Genomic DNA, 16,057 nt, shown 5'->3' with positions numbered 1-16,057 from the left:
GTCATCATTGAGCATGCTCCGTACGCTACTGGGTTTCTTGTAAGCTATGTTAACGTACAGTCGCGTTCAGTACGAGCTGCAACACGGTGCCCGTGATTGAAGGGGAAGACTGCAGGGTGGCGCCGACATATACGTATAATTCTGGAGCTGAACACCTTTCAAATTGCAGCTGTTCATTAAACCAGTTTTTCATGTCGGGGCCGCCGTGCACGTTCGATTTTGCGCGGAGATTGATTTGATTATAAGCAGCATATGTACTACTTCTCAGAAACGGGGGAAGCCCTACGTAATATATTTGCATGCCCTCTCGCGATCGTTCGAGCTGTCCGGTCACTCTGGGCGGCGTCGCTCTGACCCGGTTCTCCAAAACCCCCGGCTGACTCGGCGAAGATTGCTGTACGGAGGCTAAGAATGAGTGAAGCGAGTTGGATGGCCGACGCTGCCTTGGCACGGTGCCCACTACGTATCAAACGACTCGTGGAACGCGTTTACGAGATGGTGCAATTCCTTAGCGAGCGTAAATAGTTACGCGGAACTCGAGTCTGCTCTCGCGAACGAGCGTAAATAGTTACACAGTGCTAGTTGACGTTAGGGATGAGAGCAGCAATATACGATGACGATGTATACAGCCCCCCCCCCTTCTACATCGCCCACTTCGCTGTTTGGCTCGAGTCCAGAATTTCGAAGAAGCCGTAACGGAGCGTGGCGAAGTAATAACCGTACCACATGGACATCAAACAAACGCACAAAAAAAAAGGGGGGGGGGGGGGGGTGAGGTAGCTGCTAGACCCGCTGCGGTTGCCTGGGTTCGCAGGAGGTCCGGGGTTCGATTCCCGGTCTCGGCGACTGCACGCCTATTGGGACCAAATCCTCGATAGATACATGATTTTGCGCCCCACTGAAATAAACACTGCAGACGTGCGGGCATTCTATAGGCGTATTTGCGTTGTTTTTTTATCTAGCATAAGTGTTTTTCTTTTTCTCCATCATAATTGCTGGCAATTCACTTTAGTTACTCCAGCCCACTGAAGCGTAAATACATTTACGCGTGACTGTTCAGTCGTTATTTAGATATTCAGCTCGTAGCAGGACTGTACGGGTTACTGTACGGAGTAACGTCTTCCACCGTGGTACAAAGAAGATGCAGGCTCATATTCTGTTTGATATAATAGTTTGATTCATAGACGAATCAGACACAACTGGAGAGAACTAAAAAATTAACTTGTGCATTTTTCTACTTGATGCACGTATTCCGAAATTTAGGGAATTACGTATGAAACGAAAAAGACCATTATACACTGATAGTGATTTGTGCACTGCTGAGCATCTACACCAATAAATACAAGAGAAAAAAAATTAAACAAGCCACCTAAGTCTTATCAGACTTGTTATTACCCGTGAGTTCTCCAAATATATCGCCCCCAAGCGACTTTGCGTACTCAAAGCTTAACCCCCTCTGTACGCTTTGTGCTCCGTGTGTACTGGTCTATAAGTCACAGCTGGTTTATAACTCACCTTTACACCCTTCTTGGGTTTAAAGGGTATGAGTTATAGCCCCGATTTCCACCCTTACTCGCTTTTATGGGCGTACATTATTTTACAGTGTTGCTGCCGCTTAGGTGCAGCTGGCGTGGCATCCACGTCGTTGCGCGATTTGTTTGACGAAGTCCCAACTTACCGGCGAGAAGGCGGCTAACTGCTAGTGGAGAAGAACGTTGACCATCGGCGCGCCGCATGAATGACCATCGGTCGCCTGTTTGCGAAGGAAGCGAAGGCGGGGCTCCCGCCGGACGTTCAAAGGTGGCGCACGCATTTAGCGCTACGGCGAAGAAGTCGTTGTTCGGTGATGACGACGTTTGGCGGCTGGGATAACTTTTCTTTTTTTGTTTTGTTTTACGTCACCTTCGCTTTTGACCGCCATAAAGCACCTGCGTTCGGGGCGGCTTTGGCGGGCTCGCTCATGATGCGTGCTTGCGTGTTTTTCCGTTGAAACGTTCCCCGGCCGCTTGTGGGGGTGCCGTGCTTGCTTATGTCGTGTATTTATATTCTCGGCGCTGTCGTCGTCCTCGTCAGCGTTGACTGGCTTTAGAAAAGACGCTGATGCGACGGAGGCAGGGGCGTACTCCCGTATTCCGAGTTGGGTGCAGTGAAGCCAAAGGCTACGGGTCTCATCTCGGCCGACCAGCAACTAAGCAAACACTGCTATAGGGCTAGTTGGTTACGGTTACATGGCTGTAAGCGTCCCAGAAGTGACTGAAATGCGAGGTTCTCGGACACTAAAGTGAACTATTTCATCTTTGTTCGAGTCCCTTCCTTTTTGCACGCTGTGCAGTATTCAAAATACGTTGATTTGTCGTATATTATTCAATTATAAAGTGACTTTAGTAAGAAAAATCAGTGTCCTCGGTATCGACCATTGACGCGGGGACTACAGAGTTGGGGGGGTTTCTTGAGGACGCGTGCGGGCTATTAATGTGTGAAGTCAAACCTTGATTTAGGCGAGTTGGTTCATACTTGACGAGAAGGCTGCGTGACGGTGATCACGGCAGAAGAGCACGAATACACTGTACGGCGGAAATCCTGTGTGTCAGTGTATGATATTGCGTTGCACATTTATTTACACGTGACTTCTGACGTACTGGGTTGTGATCTCTCTCTCTTTCTCTCCCTCTAAACTCTCATCTTGCCGTTCCATTTTTACCTATAAATTAGTGTTCACCAATTCCAAGTTGGCTTTCTTATCGCCGCCTGACGGGGGCGTGATGTCACGTAGGGCGACCCCCCTTGCAACGGGGAGGTATATATATATTTGCTGGAGTGGAGTATCTCTTGAGACTGGTCGTCATTTACTAAGCCTTCCTTGGGGAAGAGCTCGCCCATTGTCCGTCACTAATCCCCATCCTTCCGTCCAACCGGTCTCGAGTACAGGCAGATTATGGACGGTGTAGTCCTATACATGTTATTAGCCCAATAAATTCGTAGCGTATCCTCTCTCCAGAGGATGCCGCCGTGACAGTAGTTTTGTTAAGCACGTGTCTTCAGGTCCTTGTGTTTTCAAAGGCTCCGTTTAGTCACTGGTGCTTCTTGCGAATTCTTGCATCTGACATATTTTGTCTATCGTACCATTATTTCGCAATGGATTTTTTCATGTTCGTAGTACACCTCATTAGTCATTGCCATAATCTTATTACATGTAGATTTTACGCACTCTACCGCGATTATTTTTAGGCCCCGTTACAGCCACGTCTCATCTACTTCGCAGAATTCATCGCTCCACTGCGAACTCACTAACATAGCGTTCTTTGGCCATACCTTGCCTTGCGCCACTAAACACGCATTCATTCATGCAGGCAGATTAACGGCGGACAATGGGCGATTCCTATAATACTTTAGGTTATCGTTCCTACGTGGGCCTTCGTCCCACTGCACAGAGTTTGTGAACGTCGTCCCCGCCTTGGCCTGTGTTGCAGGGGCGGCGGTTCGGCTAAAAGCGACGCTGACCTTGGTCGGGGCCGCTGGCTTCTCTTGCCTCTTCACTGTTTGCCACGGTCGGTGTTGGGAAGGCGGTTTCCATTCATGGTCGTCCGTCGCCTCGCGATGTGCGAAACGTTCCCGGCGCGGCGTTACGCAGAAAAAAAAAAAAAAATTGAAGCGAGGAGAAAAGCTGGGAGCGGGAGACAGGCCGCGAACTTGAGAACGTCGCGGTGTTTGTGTTGCCTCTCAATCGGTCATTGCGAAAGCGCAGCGAAAATATGGAGCCGATATGAGTAACACGCAGGCCTCGTTGCATGAAGGGAAAGAAAGCAGGCTGGGCACAATGCCTTAGTTATGATGGCGGGAAAAAAGTTGGGCTTCTGTGGTTATAGCCTGCCTAACTTTTGAGGAAGGTTACCGAGATCTAGCTTGTAAATGTTGAATTTAAGCAGCCGTGCACTGTTTACCATGTTGTTTGTTGCTTTCTGTGTACATTTTATCGTTTTTTTTTTTTTCTTTTTCTATGTGAGTAGAAGTTGAAATATGTACTTGACCCAGTCATGTGCAAAGAAGCACGTTTTATCTGGGACCCTTTGGTTTCTTGTATAAGGAAACTAGATCATATTAATTAAAGTACCTGCAATTAGTAATAATAGTAATGACGCGTTCGATCAAAATTAAAATCTTTTGGTGTGGAATTCAGCGCCCGCGGTTGGGTGGCTTAATATTTAAGAAAAAACGTCGTGGTTCAATACTGGCCTTTATTACGGATTACCGGAGCCGGTAATCACTAAATGGTGAAAAATTAAGGATTACCGGAGCCGTCGATGGCATTAGCAAAGCTGGTAGCGAAATGTCGTGACGCTTTGTCCAACTACAGCGCGTTTGAAATATTTTTTGTCGCGGGAGTGCTTTCGTCGAAGGAAAATCATAAAGGAGTAAACGTTAACGAATACGCCGCTGCCAACGCTTTACACCAGCAGATAAGTAGAACACGGTAAGGTCACTAATAACGTCTTTGTGTGCGCTCTGGTTGAGATGTGTTGGTTAATTCTGGTTGAGATGTGCTGGTTAATCTCAGGCTTGTTGCCTAACCGGTATTCAGGAAACGCTAATACGTTTACGGACGAGCCAAAAACTCTCTATTGTCGAATCTCGCCTCTTGTCTCGTTCTTAAGTGTCTTCCACTAACTATGGCTGTGTTGCACGGGTTGTTTGCAACTGTTCGCAGGTGAGCGGTTGCCATGGAGATGTCGGTGACGCCCAACCCCGCGGACCCCGAAGCCCCCGCCGACAAGACCGACCAGGAGCTGCTCAGAAACTGCAGCGGCGCCGATCCGAGCGTGCTCACCGATGCCTCTTCGCTGCAGGACAGCCAACGCGTCAGCAAGAAGTCCCACCGGTCGGCCGCCTCGCTGCTGGTGGTCTTCCTCAACGCCCTGGTGCCGGCCAGGACCCTGGTCGAGCTCGCCACCGAGGTCCTGCTGGCCGCTCTCGCCGTCTACGTCATCCTCTCCATATCCGGGGCTTTCCAGGTGAGGGATGGAACACGGCAAATACACCCAGGACAACCGCAAAAGGAAGAGACGTGACAAGCACTGGCGCTGGTCCGTCTCTTCTTTGTGCTTGCCCTCGGTGTTAGCGCTGATTTCTCAAGCAAAGCTTTATAGGCTCAAAAGTGTCTGCGGTGGTGCTGTCACGCTGAAAAGTGGGCCGATCCTGGGGATAGTGCAGAAAGGGTCCAAGCTCAATGGCACATACCCCTTTCATGTGGGCCCGTCTTGGTGATTGTGCAGAAAGGGTCCAAGCTCAATGGGACGGGGACCTGTAACGCGCCCTTGAACTACCCTTTTCACACGTGTTACCTAAAGAGACAGTCACCAGCCCTTCCCCTGTCGATAAAATGTGGGTAACGAAGCTTGTCGGTCCGAGCCTAGAGTGAGTGCTTCCGAAGCCCAGGTGAAATGTCAGCGAAGAGCCGCCGCCCCTGAGTTAAGCGCAAACACGAAGCGGAACGCCTATGACAGTGTCGCATTGCCACAAGCTTTTCTTACCTCCATTTTCTCGACAGAGGAAGGGCTGTTTTTTTTTTTTTTTCATCTTAACCTGATAGTGCACAACGTATCATGCTACACCGAGTTTGATGCCTCGAAATGCTGATTGAAGTGAATCGTAATACAAAGCTCATAGTGATGTTTTTCATATACTGGAGTAGTTTCAGCAGCGGCGAGTGTAATTAACAAACCATTTGCTAATTAGCTAGTACGTTAATTAAGTGGTAACTGAACCTTTTTTACTAATGTACACACCATGGCCAGAAATAAATGTCAGCAAGTTGTTCAAAGTTTCCTTTATGTGGAACTGTTTGGGCATTACGGGGTTAAAAATGATGTACCAACTAGCCCCAACCGGTTTTATTGAGGGAATACCTGCCAGGCGCATCACGGCCATCTTTCTAAAAGGGAAATTGAAGTTCGAAGTTTATTTGTTTCTACTATATACAGATTCAGGAGCAAGAGCAAAAGGTTGCTAGGCCTGACAAAGGCTCGTGCTCCTGTTGGCTCTGAGCCATGTAGTACATGGTTTTGAGTACACACAACTCGGTTCGAGTGAACAGAATGAAACACTGAAACGCGAATGTAAGAATCATGCTTTATACAAAAGAATTGCAAGTTAACTGCTAGCAGTAAATAGGTTTAACGATCAAATATTCATTCAGAAATATTCATTCATTTTGCACTAATAGGTACATTAATTGCTTTCTAAAATACGCGAAGGTTCAACGTTGTAGCTTCAGAAAGTTTCAAGACAGCCCAAATATGGGAAAATACGAAATCGTTGACGTTGAACTAAGGCATCCACGCCGCGACCTGGGCACTCATGAAGGAAAAGGAAACAAGGCAGCCGAAATTTTATAAAACTAAGCCTGGCCTCCACTTCATCTTAATCAATTAGCCTTCCCTCACCAAAAACTGCAAGACTTTGGGCGGTAAGCTTGTCTGAACTTGATTACTGGATTCTCGTTAGTGCAATTTAAGACGTGTGTAAAACGCACACATTACAGTCGCACCCGGATATGCCGAATCTGGAGGGCATCACAAAGAAGTTCGATATATAGGTAATTCGATATGCAAAATACAATTTTTATACAGAAATTTTCAAGGGGATTTTACTGCTCTTCGGTATACACAATAATTCGTTATATCTGGGTTCGATATATCCGGGTTTGACTGCAATGTGTTTCTCATAACTGTAGCACGTTTAATAACTACGTTTCCTCGGCTTTGAAATGGTGGCGCAGGTGGGTTCCATTCCCGGCATGTGGCGTCCCGCGTTCCGCTGCGACGATCCGAGCCTGCAGTCACCGTTCCTGTCCGAGAGCGTTCGCACTCGTGACCTCGTCATCTTCGTGGTCACCGTGCCGGTGGCCCTGTTGCTCGTATTGGAGTTCCGCCGCACCGGCGCTCCGCTGCGCGACCGCTTCTTCTGGAGCGGACGCCTTCTGCGGCGATACCTGGTGGGCCTGCTCTTGGTGACCACGGTAACGCAGCTGCTGAAGGACGCCGTCGCCGAGAAGCGTCCCTACTTCTTGGACGCCTGCAAGCCCGTCTTCCGGAACCAGCGGAACGCCACCCTCCTTTGCCAGGGTGTGTGTGTACATGGGAGTGGCCGGCATATATATATATATATATATATATATATATATATATATATATATATATACACACACACAGTCGAACCCGGTTATATCGAACCCTCATATAACGAATTATTTTGTATAACGAACCGCAGTAAAGTCCCCTTGAAAAATTTTGTTTAAAATTTTTATTTTATATATCGAATTACCTATATATATCGAGCTTTTTAGTGATCCCCTTCAGGTTCGGTATATCCGGGGTTCAACTGTGTATACAATCGGCTCCTGTTACTTCAAACTCGGGTAATTCGACTTTTCGCTTAATTCAAACGCACTGAAGAAAAACTTGTTCAGCTCCAATGGCACAGCGTGCCTTAAAGGGATACTAAAGAGAAGACGCTAAATCGGTTTAGACTGACGTATTCTTTCAAGACTATTTTTTTTCGTTAATTTTGCGGTAAGAGATTTATTTAGTAAAGAGGGTGACTATGCACCATGGTAGCCAAGTGGCTGTGGTGCCGCTCAGCTCGAGGTCGCAGGTTCGATCGCGGCATCAAAGTGTCGATTCTTTCTCATATTTAGGCCGTTTTGGTGCAATACCAGTCCTCGAAACTTTCCAAGTTCAATTGTGGGCTACATAGTCGTTACCAATATAAAATTAACAAGGCCCGAGCAGCTGCTGTCAAAATCCATCACGTCATGTGAGAGAACTTCATGGTGGTGGTGCCACTCATCCTAACGTTCTTGCACCTCTTTCGGTGTGCCAAGCCGCCTCTCACGGTAATACCAGCTTTTTTGTGTTATGCAAGAGTAATTTAATAATTCTGAACAATTTTCTCTTTAATGTCCCTTTAGTGAACATGTCACAGAGAAGGGTAGGAGGACAGGGCAGGTGCCTATTTTTTTGTCCAGGCTTACGTTGTGGCAGTGTTAAGTCATGTACTGACCATTCCAATATTGTCTGCTCAATTGAATTTTTACAGCGTAAGCTGTTATGGGCTCATTCCAATAGCCGTTCCGGGTCGCGATGATGCCTCCGCCGCCGCCCCGTAGCCGCTATCGCATGCGAAAAAAAGTACCCGCTCCCCGCCGGGATCGAACCCAGGCCCGCTGCGTGGGAGGCGGATACTCTACCACTGAGCCATGCAAGCGCTTGCTATCCGAGAGCGGGAAAATGTATTATAAACGCGCCCTATGCAGGCGCGCAGGCGCAGACGACGAAATGCGATTCAGACGCGGAACGCAAACAACGCGGTCCGAAGCTTCCGCCGGTATGGTGGCTCCATCTAGTTAAGGCGCCGGCAAACGCAACCTTTCAGACACTGTAAATTTTGCTGCCGCCTTAACTAGAAGGCGCTAACATACCACCGGACGCTCGGGATCAGGTTGATTGCGCCAGATTGGGCGCGTTGCAATGGGAGCGAGTGTGACAGCCATAGTTGCATTGTCGGCTGCTTGGCTGGGCCGAACGGCGCTAGCCATCGGCGATGGAACGCGTCGGCTTGCACGCGCGACGGCGTCCCAAGCGCGTTCCTGACGCATTCACTCAAATTACTAGGTAGTACTGTCGAAACGATCGTCTAGCTTACGCTGTGACTGTGCTGCGTGGGCTGCGCAGGCCTGGCATTTTTTTTATTTACTGGTAAATACTGGTACAGTGGCAGGGACTCCTGGGTAAAAATCTGTCATATTAGCTTGACAAAGGCCAAGGTCAAATGCCAAGGCCGCTGCCATGTAATGGCAGCGGATACAATATTGCAGCCAGTACAGCTGAAGCAAGTTGACCAAATTATGCTCTCAGCATTTTATCAGAAATGTCAGAGGGAATTTTATTCTCATTGATCATGAACACAAATGGCTATCTATTGATCAACTTTAATGTATGTTTAATCTTACGATGCTGCCTTCCATTAGAATAAGAGCGCTTGAACAGCTAGAAATAGACTTGCGTCAGTGCAAGGAGAAGTTAACTGCCTGTGTGGTCGAAAATAATGCCGAAGCCCAATTTTGGATCTTTTCTCCTATAAAACCATCTGAACTAGTAGATCTTTTGTTATCACTACCAAGAAAGTTCCAATTCATGTTGCTCAGCACTTTAGACAATATTGCCTACCAGTATCTTCAGAAGAGAGAACAGTGAGATGAAATGATTCCAGCAATGTAAAGGAATGACACTGCTTTACTGATTACATATGGTGAACCCCAGGCAGCTCGAAGACTGGAGGATGGTGTCACAAGAGCAGTTTCCAAGCAATTCCAGCTATTCTCTTCTGCCACAGGAATGCTATAAAGAGAAACTCAACTTCAATATAATTTGTGAAGTCTTTTTATGTACGTGCCTTGGGTGCTTTGCTTGGTAGATGGCTTGACGGAATGCAAGCATTTCATGAGTGACTGCTCCCGTACTGCACTAGAGTCGTGCTTTACAAATTGTAAAATTGGTGGCCACAAATGAAAACTTTTCTAGTATCATCCTGTAATTTGCCATTGATGTGCTCATAGCACAAGTTCCCTGCCAGTTTCATCTGATCAATATTAGGTAATACCACGTAGCTTTCATGAACAATGACAAAACCCAGCCTTCAAAGACATACAAGAGGAGAGAAATTGCACAACCACACGCACTCTCTTCTTGTGTACGCATCTTCGAAGGCTGCGTTTTGTTGTTTTGCAAGCTATGTGCCAATAGGCCCAGCACCACTCTTCTAAGCTTTCATGAGCTTCTTACATTCCTTTTTGGCTCGGCATTGATGCTGGAGCTTGGCCACAAATACTATCGAACTACTCAATCTGTCATGAGAACATGAATCAGAAGTGCCTGAAAACATTCTTTTACCTGCATGAATTCACCCACTGCTCCCCTTCGTGGATCTCCAAGCAGCCTCAATGGTGGCCGTTCTTCCAACTGTCACAACGGCTTCACCGCTCATTACGGACTACGTCTGCAGCGGGCCTCCAAGAGATGTGGTGCGGGCCTTCGACTCCTTCCCATCGGGCCACTCGAGTGTCAGTTGTTACGTCGGATTCTACCTTGTTGGATACCTTGTGTGGAGGGGGGATTCAGTGGCCCCGTCAGCAGCCCGCGTGCTTCTCGTGGCCTTGCTAATCGCTTCAGCTGTGGCTGTGTCCCTGTCCAGGATCGTGGAGCGAATGCATTTTTGGTGGGATGTCGGTGTTGGTGGAGCATTGGGTCTCGTTGGGGCTGTAGTGTTTGTTCTGTGGCCGTTTTCCTGATGCTTGTTTCAGCACGACCCGAAGAAAGGGTCGTCCAGCGATTCATCAAGTTATGACTTGTGAGCAGAGGCACTTGGGGTTCAGGTTCTCACCATTCTGCAAATTGTGGCCAAGACTGAAATGACATTGTTTAATGAGCTCATCCCTTCTGTGCAGTTGGGGCACCTGCACTGCCAGTGTGCCATGTTTTCACTGTAGAATCTGTTGGGCATCGTGCACAGCATGAAGCTAACAACTGTTGTTCTCATATATGCTTCTGTAGAATTGTTGCATGAACAGATGCTTGGTACTCTTGGTAACTCTCACAGAGGCATAGTTGACATCCACAGTGTGTGAGCATTGTTTGATGTCGGCAAAATTTGATGCACAGAACAGTATGACAAGTTCTGTGAGCAATTTTTGCTTATGTACTAATAGTATAGAGCAGAAGAGAATGCATTTGTTTAGCCGTAACATTTCTTGATCTGCTGTTGCAGCCTGTATGACGGGAAAATGTTGAGGAAGACTGCTCCTTTTACAGATAGACTTGTCTTTGAATGGGTTGATGAAATATTAGTGAATGTAGAAGTTTGGAATCTTTCATGATAAAGATTATATTTTTAGCATAAATCTGATCCAGCATCGCCTATAAAAATTAATGCCCGAACGGAGCTTTTGCAAGGTAGAGGCATTACTAATTACAGATAGCTACACAATTATTACTGTGTCCAAGATTTTCATTCAGAGTACAAATGAACAACCTTTTCACTGGAATTGGTTTTCAGTGCCTCACAGTGAATAGTGGTTGTTATAAGAATTTTGACACATTTATGCCTACACATTTACATGCATTTAATGTTAACGTTTCTATGGCTTTAAGAGGAACACAATGCTCATTATTCTTGTTCTCAACTGAGGGCAACATATGAAAAGAAAGTTCGCTAAGTGCAATATTTTATATAGATTGCGCCATATATTCATACATCCTCCAGTTGGCATTTATAGAGGCCAAAAGATGTGGTAGCCAGTTGGAAAGTGCCACACCTTCACCAACTGACTTGATGTACATTTTACAAGTTGGAGTTCCTGGCTTTTCATGAACTTTATATGCTTAATTCACTTCTTCATAAGCCTTTCATAAAACCAGTTATCAGTGGCCTTGAATGTTCAATGCTTTAAGCAGACCTACTGGGCTACGAGTTGCCAATCATATCTTGCCAAACTGAAATTTGCTGTGATGCATAAGCATTTATTTTGCCTTGAGCATTCCTATATTCTGCAGAGTTTAATGTATTGTCTGTTATTCTGCTTGTGGATATCATTGTGGCTTTTACGAAAACACGTGTTTCAAGTGCCAAAATATGCAATTGTTGGTGTTTATACAGCATTTATTTTACATGTTCTAGTCTTCCCTGCACAAGTTAAGATCAACTAGAATTGTTCCAGAATTGATCGTCTGATGTATCGTGTAGCACTGTACATAGCAGCTACCTTTTCAAAGGAATATTTACCATGCGCGATGCAGCTGTCTAGAAGCCTTACACTTTTAGAGTTGCTTTTGTTCTACATCTTTGCAAATGCTAATGTACAGGAGCTTAAATGTATTGCGAGCCTTGAACAAGCAAATACTTTTTTTTTTTCGATTGCGCAATACTTGTCAATTATGTTCTCTAAGACAATGCATTCACTTGTTCCAAATAACTTTGTTACCTTTTCTTGATGTCATCAACAATTTTTGTCAAGGAATTGGTAATTTACTTGGCAATGATTTTTCATAAACGTGCAAGAAAGTATTTTTGAGTACGCAAAGGTATAAAGAGTATACATTTTGGAGGGATTTGGCATTTGCCTTAACAATTGGTGACAAGCATTAGACAATCTTGTACATGAACATGTTCATAAGGGACCAACCAATCGTGAGCTTACTTCTTGACTCTACCTTCTCAAATTCCTGCCATTTTCTAGCATAGCAATACAAAATTGATATAAATTGCAAAAGTTCAAACAGCTGTTCTGCCTGGAAAGAAAGCTGAGGGATGTGTTGCTGTACTTGTTGCTTGTATAGGTACATCTGCCATATCAGCAGCACCCAAGGTGCCTGTCTTTCAAGTAAAACATAGCATTTGTTCTTGGCTGCTGTGGGCACGTACGACGTGCAGGTTGACACAAGTCTGAGAGTTCCTGGATGGCTTTTGCTTACTATTTCAGTGGTTCTCTGCTTTTTAAAGGTAACAGCTTAGAAGTGCAAAGAATATACCATGCTGAGATACATATCACCATGCCTTTTCTCATGGATTGCAGCATGCAAAGGGCAAATTCTGCACCTTTTTTTTTTTTTTTTTTATCGTGTGCACCGATGTTCATGCTCAGTCGTTGTCTTAGTCAATAGAATATTTTATTTATATATATAAAAAAATGTGCAGTGTTGCTCGGGCCTTTCCTTTTGTATGGCAGGTAGGTATTTTCTGTTGTACAAACTGACTACCAAATGTAATATTGTTTTTCATATTGCTACCTAGTCAATAAACACGTTTTGGTGTTACCCCAATGTGTCCTAGCTTATTGATACAGTACCATCACCGTGATCTGCTGTGTATGTCGTCTGAGTGGAATGGTCATGCCTTCTGAAGTTCTCTCTCGATCACCATATTAACTGTAAAATGCACTGACTACATATCATGTACATACCATGGGACGACATGTACATGTCCCGAAATCCTGGCCGACTGCCACTTTTGCAGCGTATGATTTCCTTCTGACTGAGACAGTAGAACAAGGATACGAAGTAGCACAATAAAGTATAATTTCCTGCTATAACTGGCGGACAGTCAATAACGCATGAGAAGCTTCTCTCACAAAAGCGTACTGCGCCTTCCGTCCGTTCCTCCGCGCTCCCAGAAAAAATTGTTTCCTTACAGGTCGCGCAAGCAATAAGGAGTACTTGCTTCTGCATTGTTGAACTGTCGCTGACTATAGACTTTCCAGCCCGGACTAGGTGGCGCTACGGATGCTGGTAAGCAGCGTCGCTTGCGAGAGCAAATGAAAATGTCGCCAGGCAGCGCGGTTGCGCAGGTGTGTTGCGTACGGGAGTACGAGCTGCGAGTTTGTGCCTCCCGTGCACTTGTCCGCACAAGCCCGCCGTTCAGTGCCACAAGAGCCTCGAAAACGCGAAGGGCCGACACCCACCCGTGAAATTCTACATCAGTTTCCGGCCAGGTAGTGCATAAAAGAGAGGAGGCAAGCGTGCACCACTGCTGATGTTGGCTGAGTCAAGTGAGTCGCGCTTGTTCGCTTTCGCATGTTAATTTAAAGATTTCGCGTGCGAAATTTTTATCCGTGTCGCGCAGTCAGTCGAGGGGGGCTCTCGCACGTAACTGGGGTCTATTATCAAAGGGGACACGTAGCGTAGGTGCAGCGATTGGCGTGATGTAATGCGATATCACTGCATTGTAAAAACGAATGCGAAGAAAGAGGCAAAGGGTACGCCTGTGACTAAAATAAAATGCTGCTGATCAAACGCGCACTGGCACCGAGAAAACGAGAAAGCACAATGTGCACCACAAGCGCAAATCTGTCGACGCTCAATGCGTCACTCAAAGCACGTCGAAGTAAAGCTGCAGCGACATTCTCGTCGTGACGAGCAAACTCGCATGGCTGAGCTACAAAGTAAAGCAAGAACGCTGGCGCGAATAATAGAAAGCACTAAGTAAAACGGCAACAACTTTCGCATTCCGACTTGCTTGATTGTGCGGACGGCGGTTAGCCTTGACTGTCTCCGTTCTCTTTTCATACCTATTTACCCGGGAAACTGTACAACTCAACAGGCGGCTGCAGGCCCTGTGGGTGTTTCTGTGACTGGTTGTGGCAGTTCACTACGCAACAGGTACCGGGTACCTTGGCTACCCGACCGTCGAACCATCGCGAAACAACGTACAGTGACGCAAGGAGTATATTTGCAAAGTTGCGGGCATCGCGAGCGCCTCACAGTGCCGGTGACCTGCTACATTTTGACTCGGCTCTCCGCCAGGGGAAGGTGTGGCGCTGGCGTCTGTCGGCAAATTTGAGGTTGGGAGCCCTATGACAATATTTGCCTTCTGTGTCACTTTTAATGAGCGTGACTTCTTTCTGCACTGTGTCGGTGACCGGTGAAGCCACACTGTCAGACATGGTTACAGTGCTAAGGAAGACGAAGGCATTACTGCAGACTTTAATTTATATCTCTTTTTCATCTTTTTGCTTTTCAGTTAATGGTTATTGATTCTTACTGCTATTCTTGCTCTCATATTAACGTGCAATTTCGCCTTTCAATAGCTCTTACTCTATATAGCAGTTCTGAAAACGTATTTCTGATTATAACTTGCAATGCTCAAGGAATAATCAAGGTGGTTTAAAGTGGGAATAATCTATCCATTTCTTGGGCAATCAACCATAGTGGTTTTGAGCCACATGTTCGACTGACAACTACAGCAGCACAAAACGTGTTTCCATTGTGAACCCCCTCGTGCGTTCGTGCCGCATGTAAAACGCAACAAGGACGGCCGCTGGGCAGCAACGTGGCTTTACTGCACATTGCGTGCACGAAAGGAAACCTAGCGTCAAAATACGAGAATACATGACATGTCATTCAAATCGCCCATGACGAGCTCGCAATCATAGAATGCACACATTTTGTTCAAAATTTTATTCTGTGGTCTATTCTGGCGTGCAGCAAAATGGGTATGGTGTAGATAAGTGGGGCGGGGGTTAACCCTACTTCGCAACTCGAGATGTCGATAGAAGGTGTGGTGCTATTCTTATTGGCTAGAATGCTGCAAATGACATGTAAAGAGCTCGCACAACGCAGGTCACTATTAATGCGAAGCATTAGAGGCCCGGGCTGTCGGCGTCTAATGTGATGTCATGTCGTCGTGGTCACGCGCAAAAACAAATGACTCGCGTCTCGTTCATGAATGCAACGTCATTTTGTTACCGAGCACACGTCGTGGTGCCGGAAATTTTGCGGCGGATTCTGTGGTCTATTCTGGCGTGCAGCAAAATGGGTGTGGTGTAGATAAGTGGGGCGAGGGTTAACCGTCGCACAACTACTTCGTAACGAAGAAGTTCGAGATGTCAGGTGAGTTGATGCAGTCATTTCAGATAAAAAAAAAAAAACAGTGTGCTGCTGTTCTTACTCGCGTTGGCTAGAATGAATTTCACAATCTGTAGAATGCAAAAGAAAAAAAAAACTCCTGTTTCCCTGCTATCGTGTAAAGCATCCTTGATTAGCTCAAGAACGCTACGTGACTATTAAGTGCGAAGCACTTTAGGGGCCCGGGCTGTCGGCGTCTAATGTGATGGCATGTCGTCGTGGTCACGCACAAGAACAAGATCTGCCGAAAACTCGCGTCTCGTTCACTTGGTATATACCAAAATTGGCATGGAAGGGTACGAATGCATGACTAATAGGTCATGACATCAATAGTATGACATGCTCGTCAGTTACGTCGCGATTAACGATAATCACGTGTGGCGCATACCCGCATTGGATATGCAGATATGAGCCAGGGGTATGCAGGAATTAGCAGAAACTCGTGAAAATCGCTTCCGAAACTCCAGTCTGGTACCAGCGCAGCGCAAGAGAGGGCGCCACCACCCCACAAGCGCTCGATTCCTCCTCACTTGTGCAAGAGTTGCACAAGAATAACGCAGGGGAAACACCGGCGCATCACTACTACTGTTTCGCAATTCCCCAGG

At 46.3% G+C, this 16,057-nt stretch overlaps 1 protein-coding gene across 2 annotated transcripts in view; it reads left to right on the top strand.

The window, feature by feature from the left end:
* LOC119431395 (phospholipid phosphatase homolog 1.2 homolog) overlaps positions 1-12,866 on the top strand; it is a 34,539-nt gene extending 21,673 nt beyond the window's left edge. Inside the window, exons 2-4 of one of the 2 annotated variants that reach the window (XM_049657717.1) lie at positions 4,706-5,009; positions 6,776-7,121; positions 9,990-12,866. In XM_049657717.1, the coding sequence (XP_049513674.1) occupies positions 4,719-5,009; positions 6,776-7,121; positions 9,990-10,345 (993 nt within the window). In that variant the 5' untranslated portion in view covers positions 4,706-4,718 and the 3' untranslated portion in view covers positions 10,346-12,866. The remainder of the gene's footprint in view (positions 1-4,705; positions 5,010-6,775; positions 7,122-9,989) is intronic. The other variant, XM_049657718.1, reaches the window with a different exon arrangement.
* The last annotated feature ends 3,191 nt before the right edge of the window (positions 12,867-16,057 follow it).

Source organism: Dermacentor silvarum, chromosome 10 (assembly GCF_013339745.2).
Source record: "Dermacentor silvarum isolate Dsil-2018 chromosome 10, BIME_Dsil_1.4, whole genome shotgun sequence".
Lineage (NCBI taxonomy): Eukaryota > Metazoa > Arthropoda > Arachnida > Ixodida > Ixodidae > Dermacentor > Dermacentor silvarum.
The sequence above is the reverse complement of the archived record's forward strand: the minus strand, read 5'-3'. Positions and strand labels throughout refer to the sequence as shown.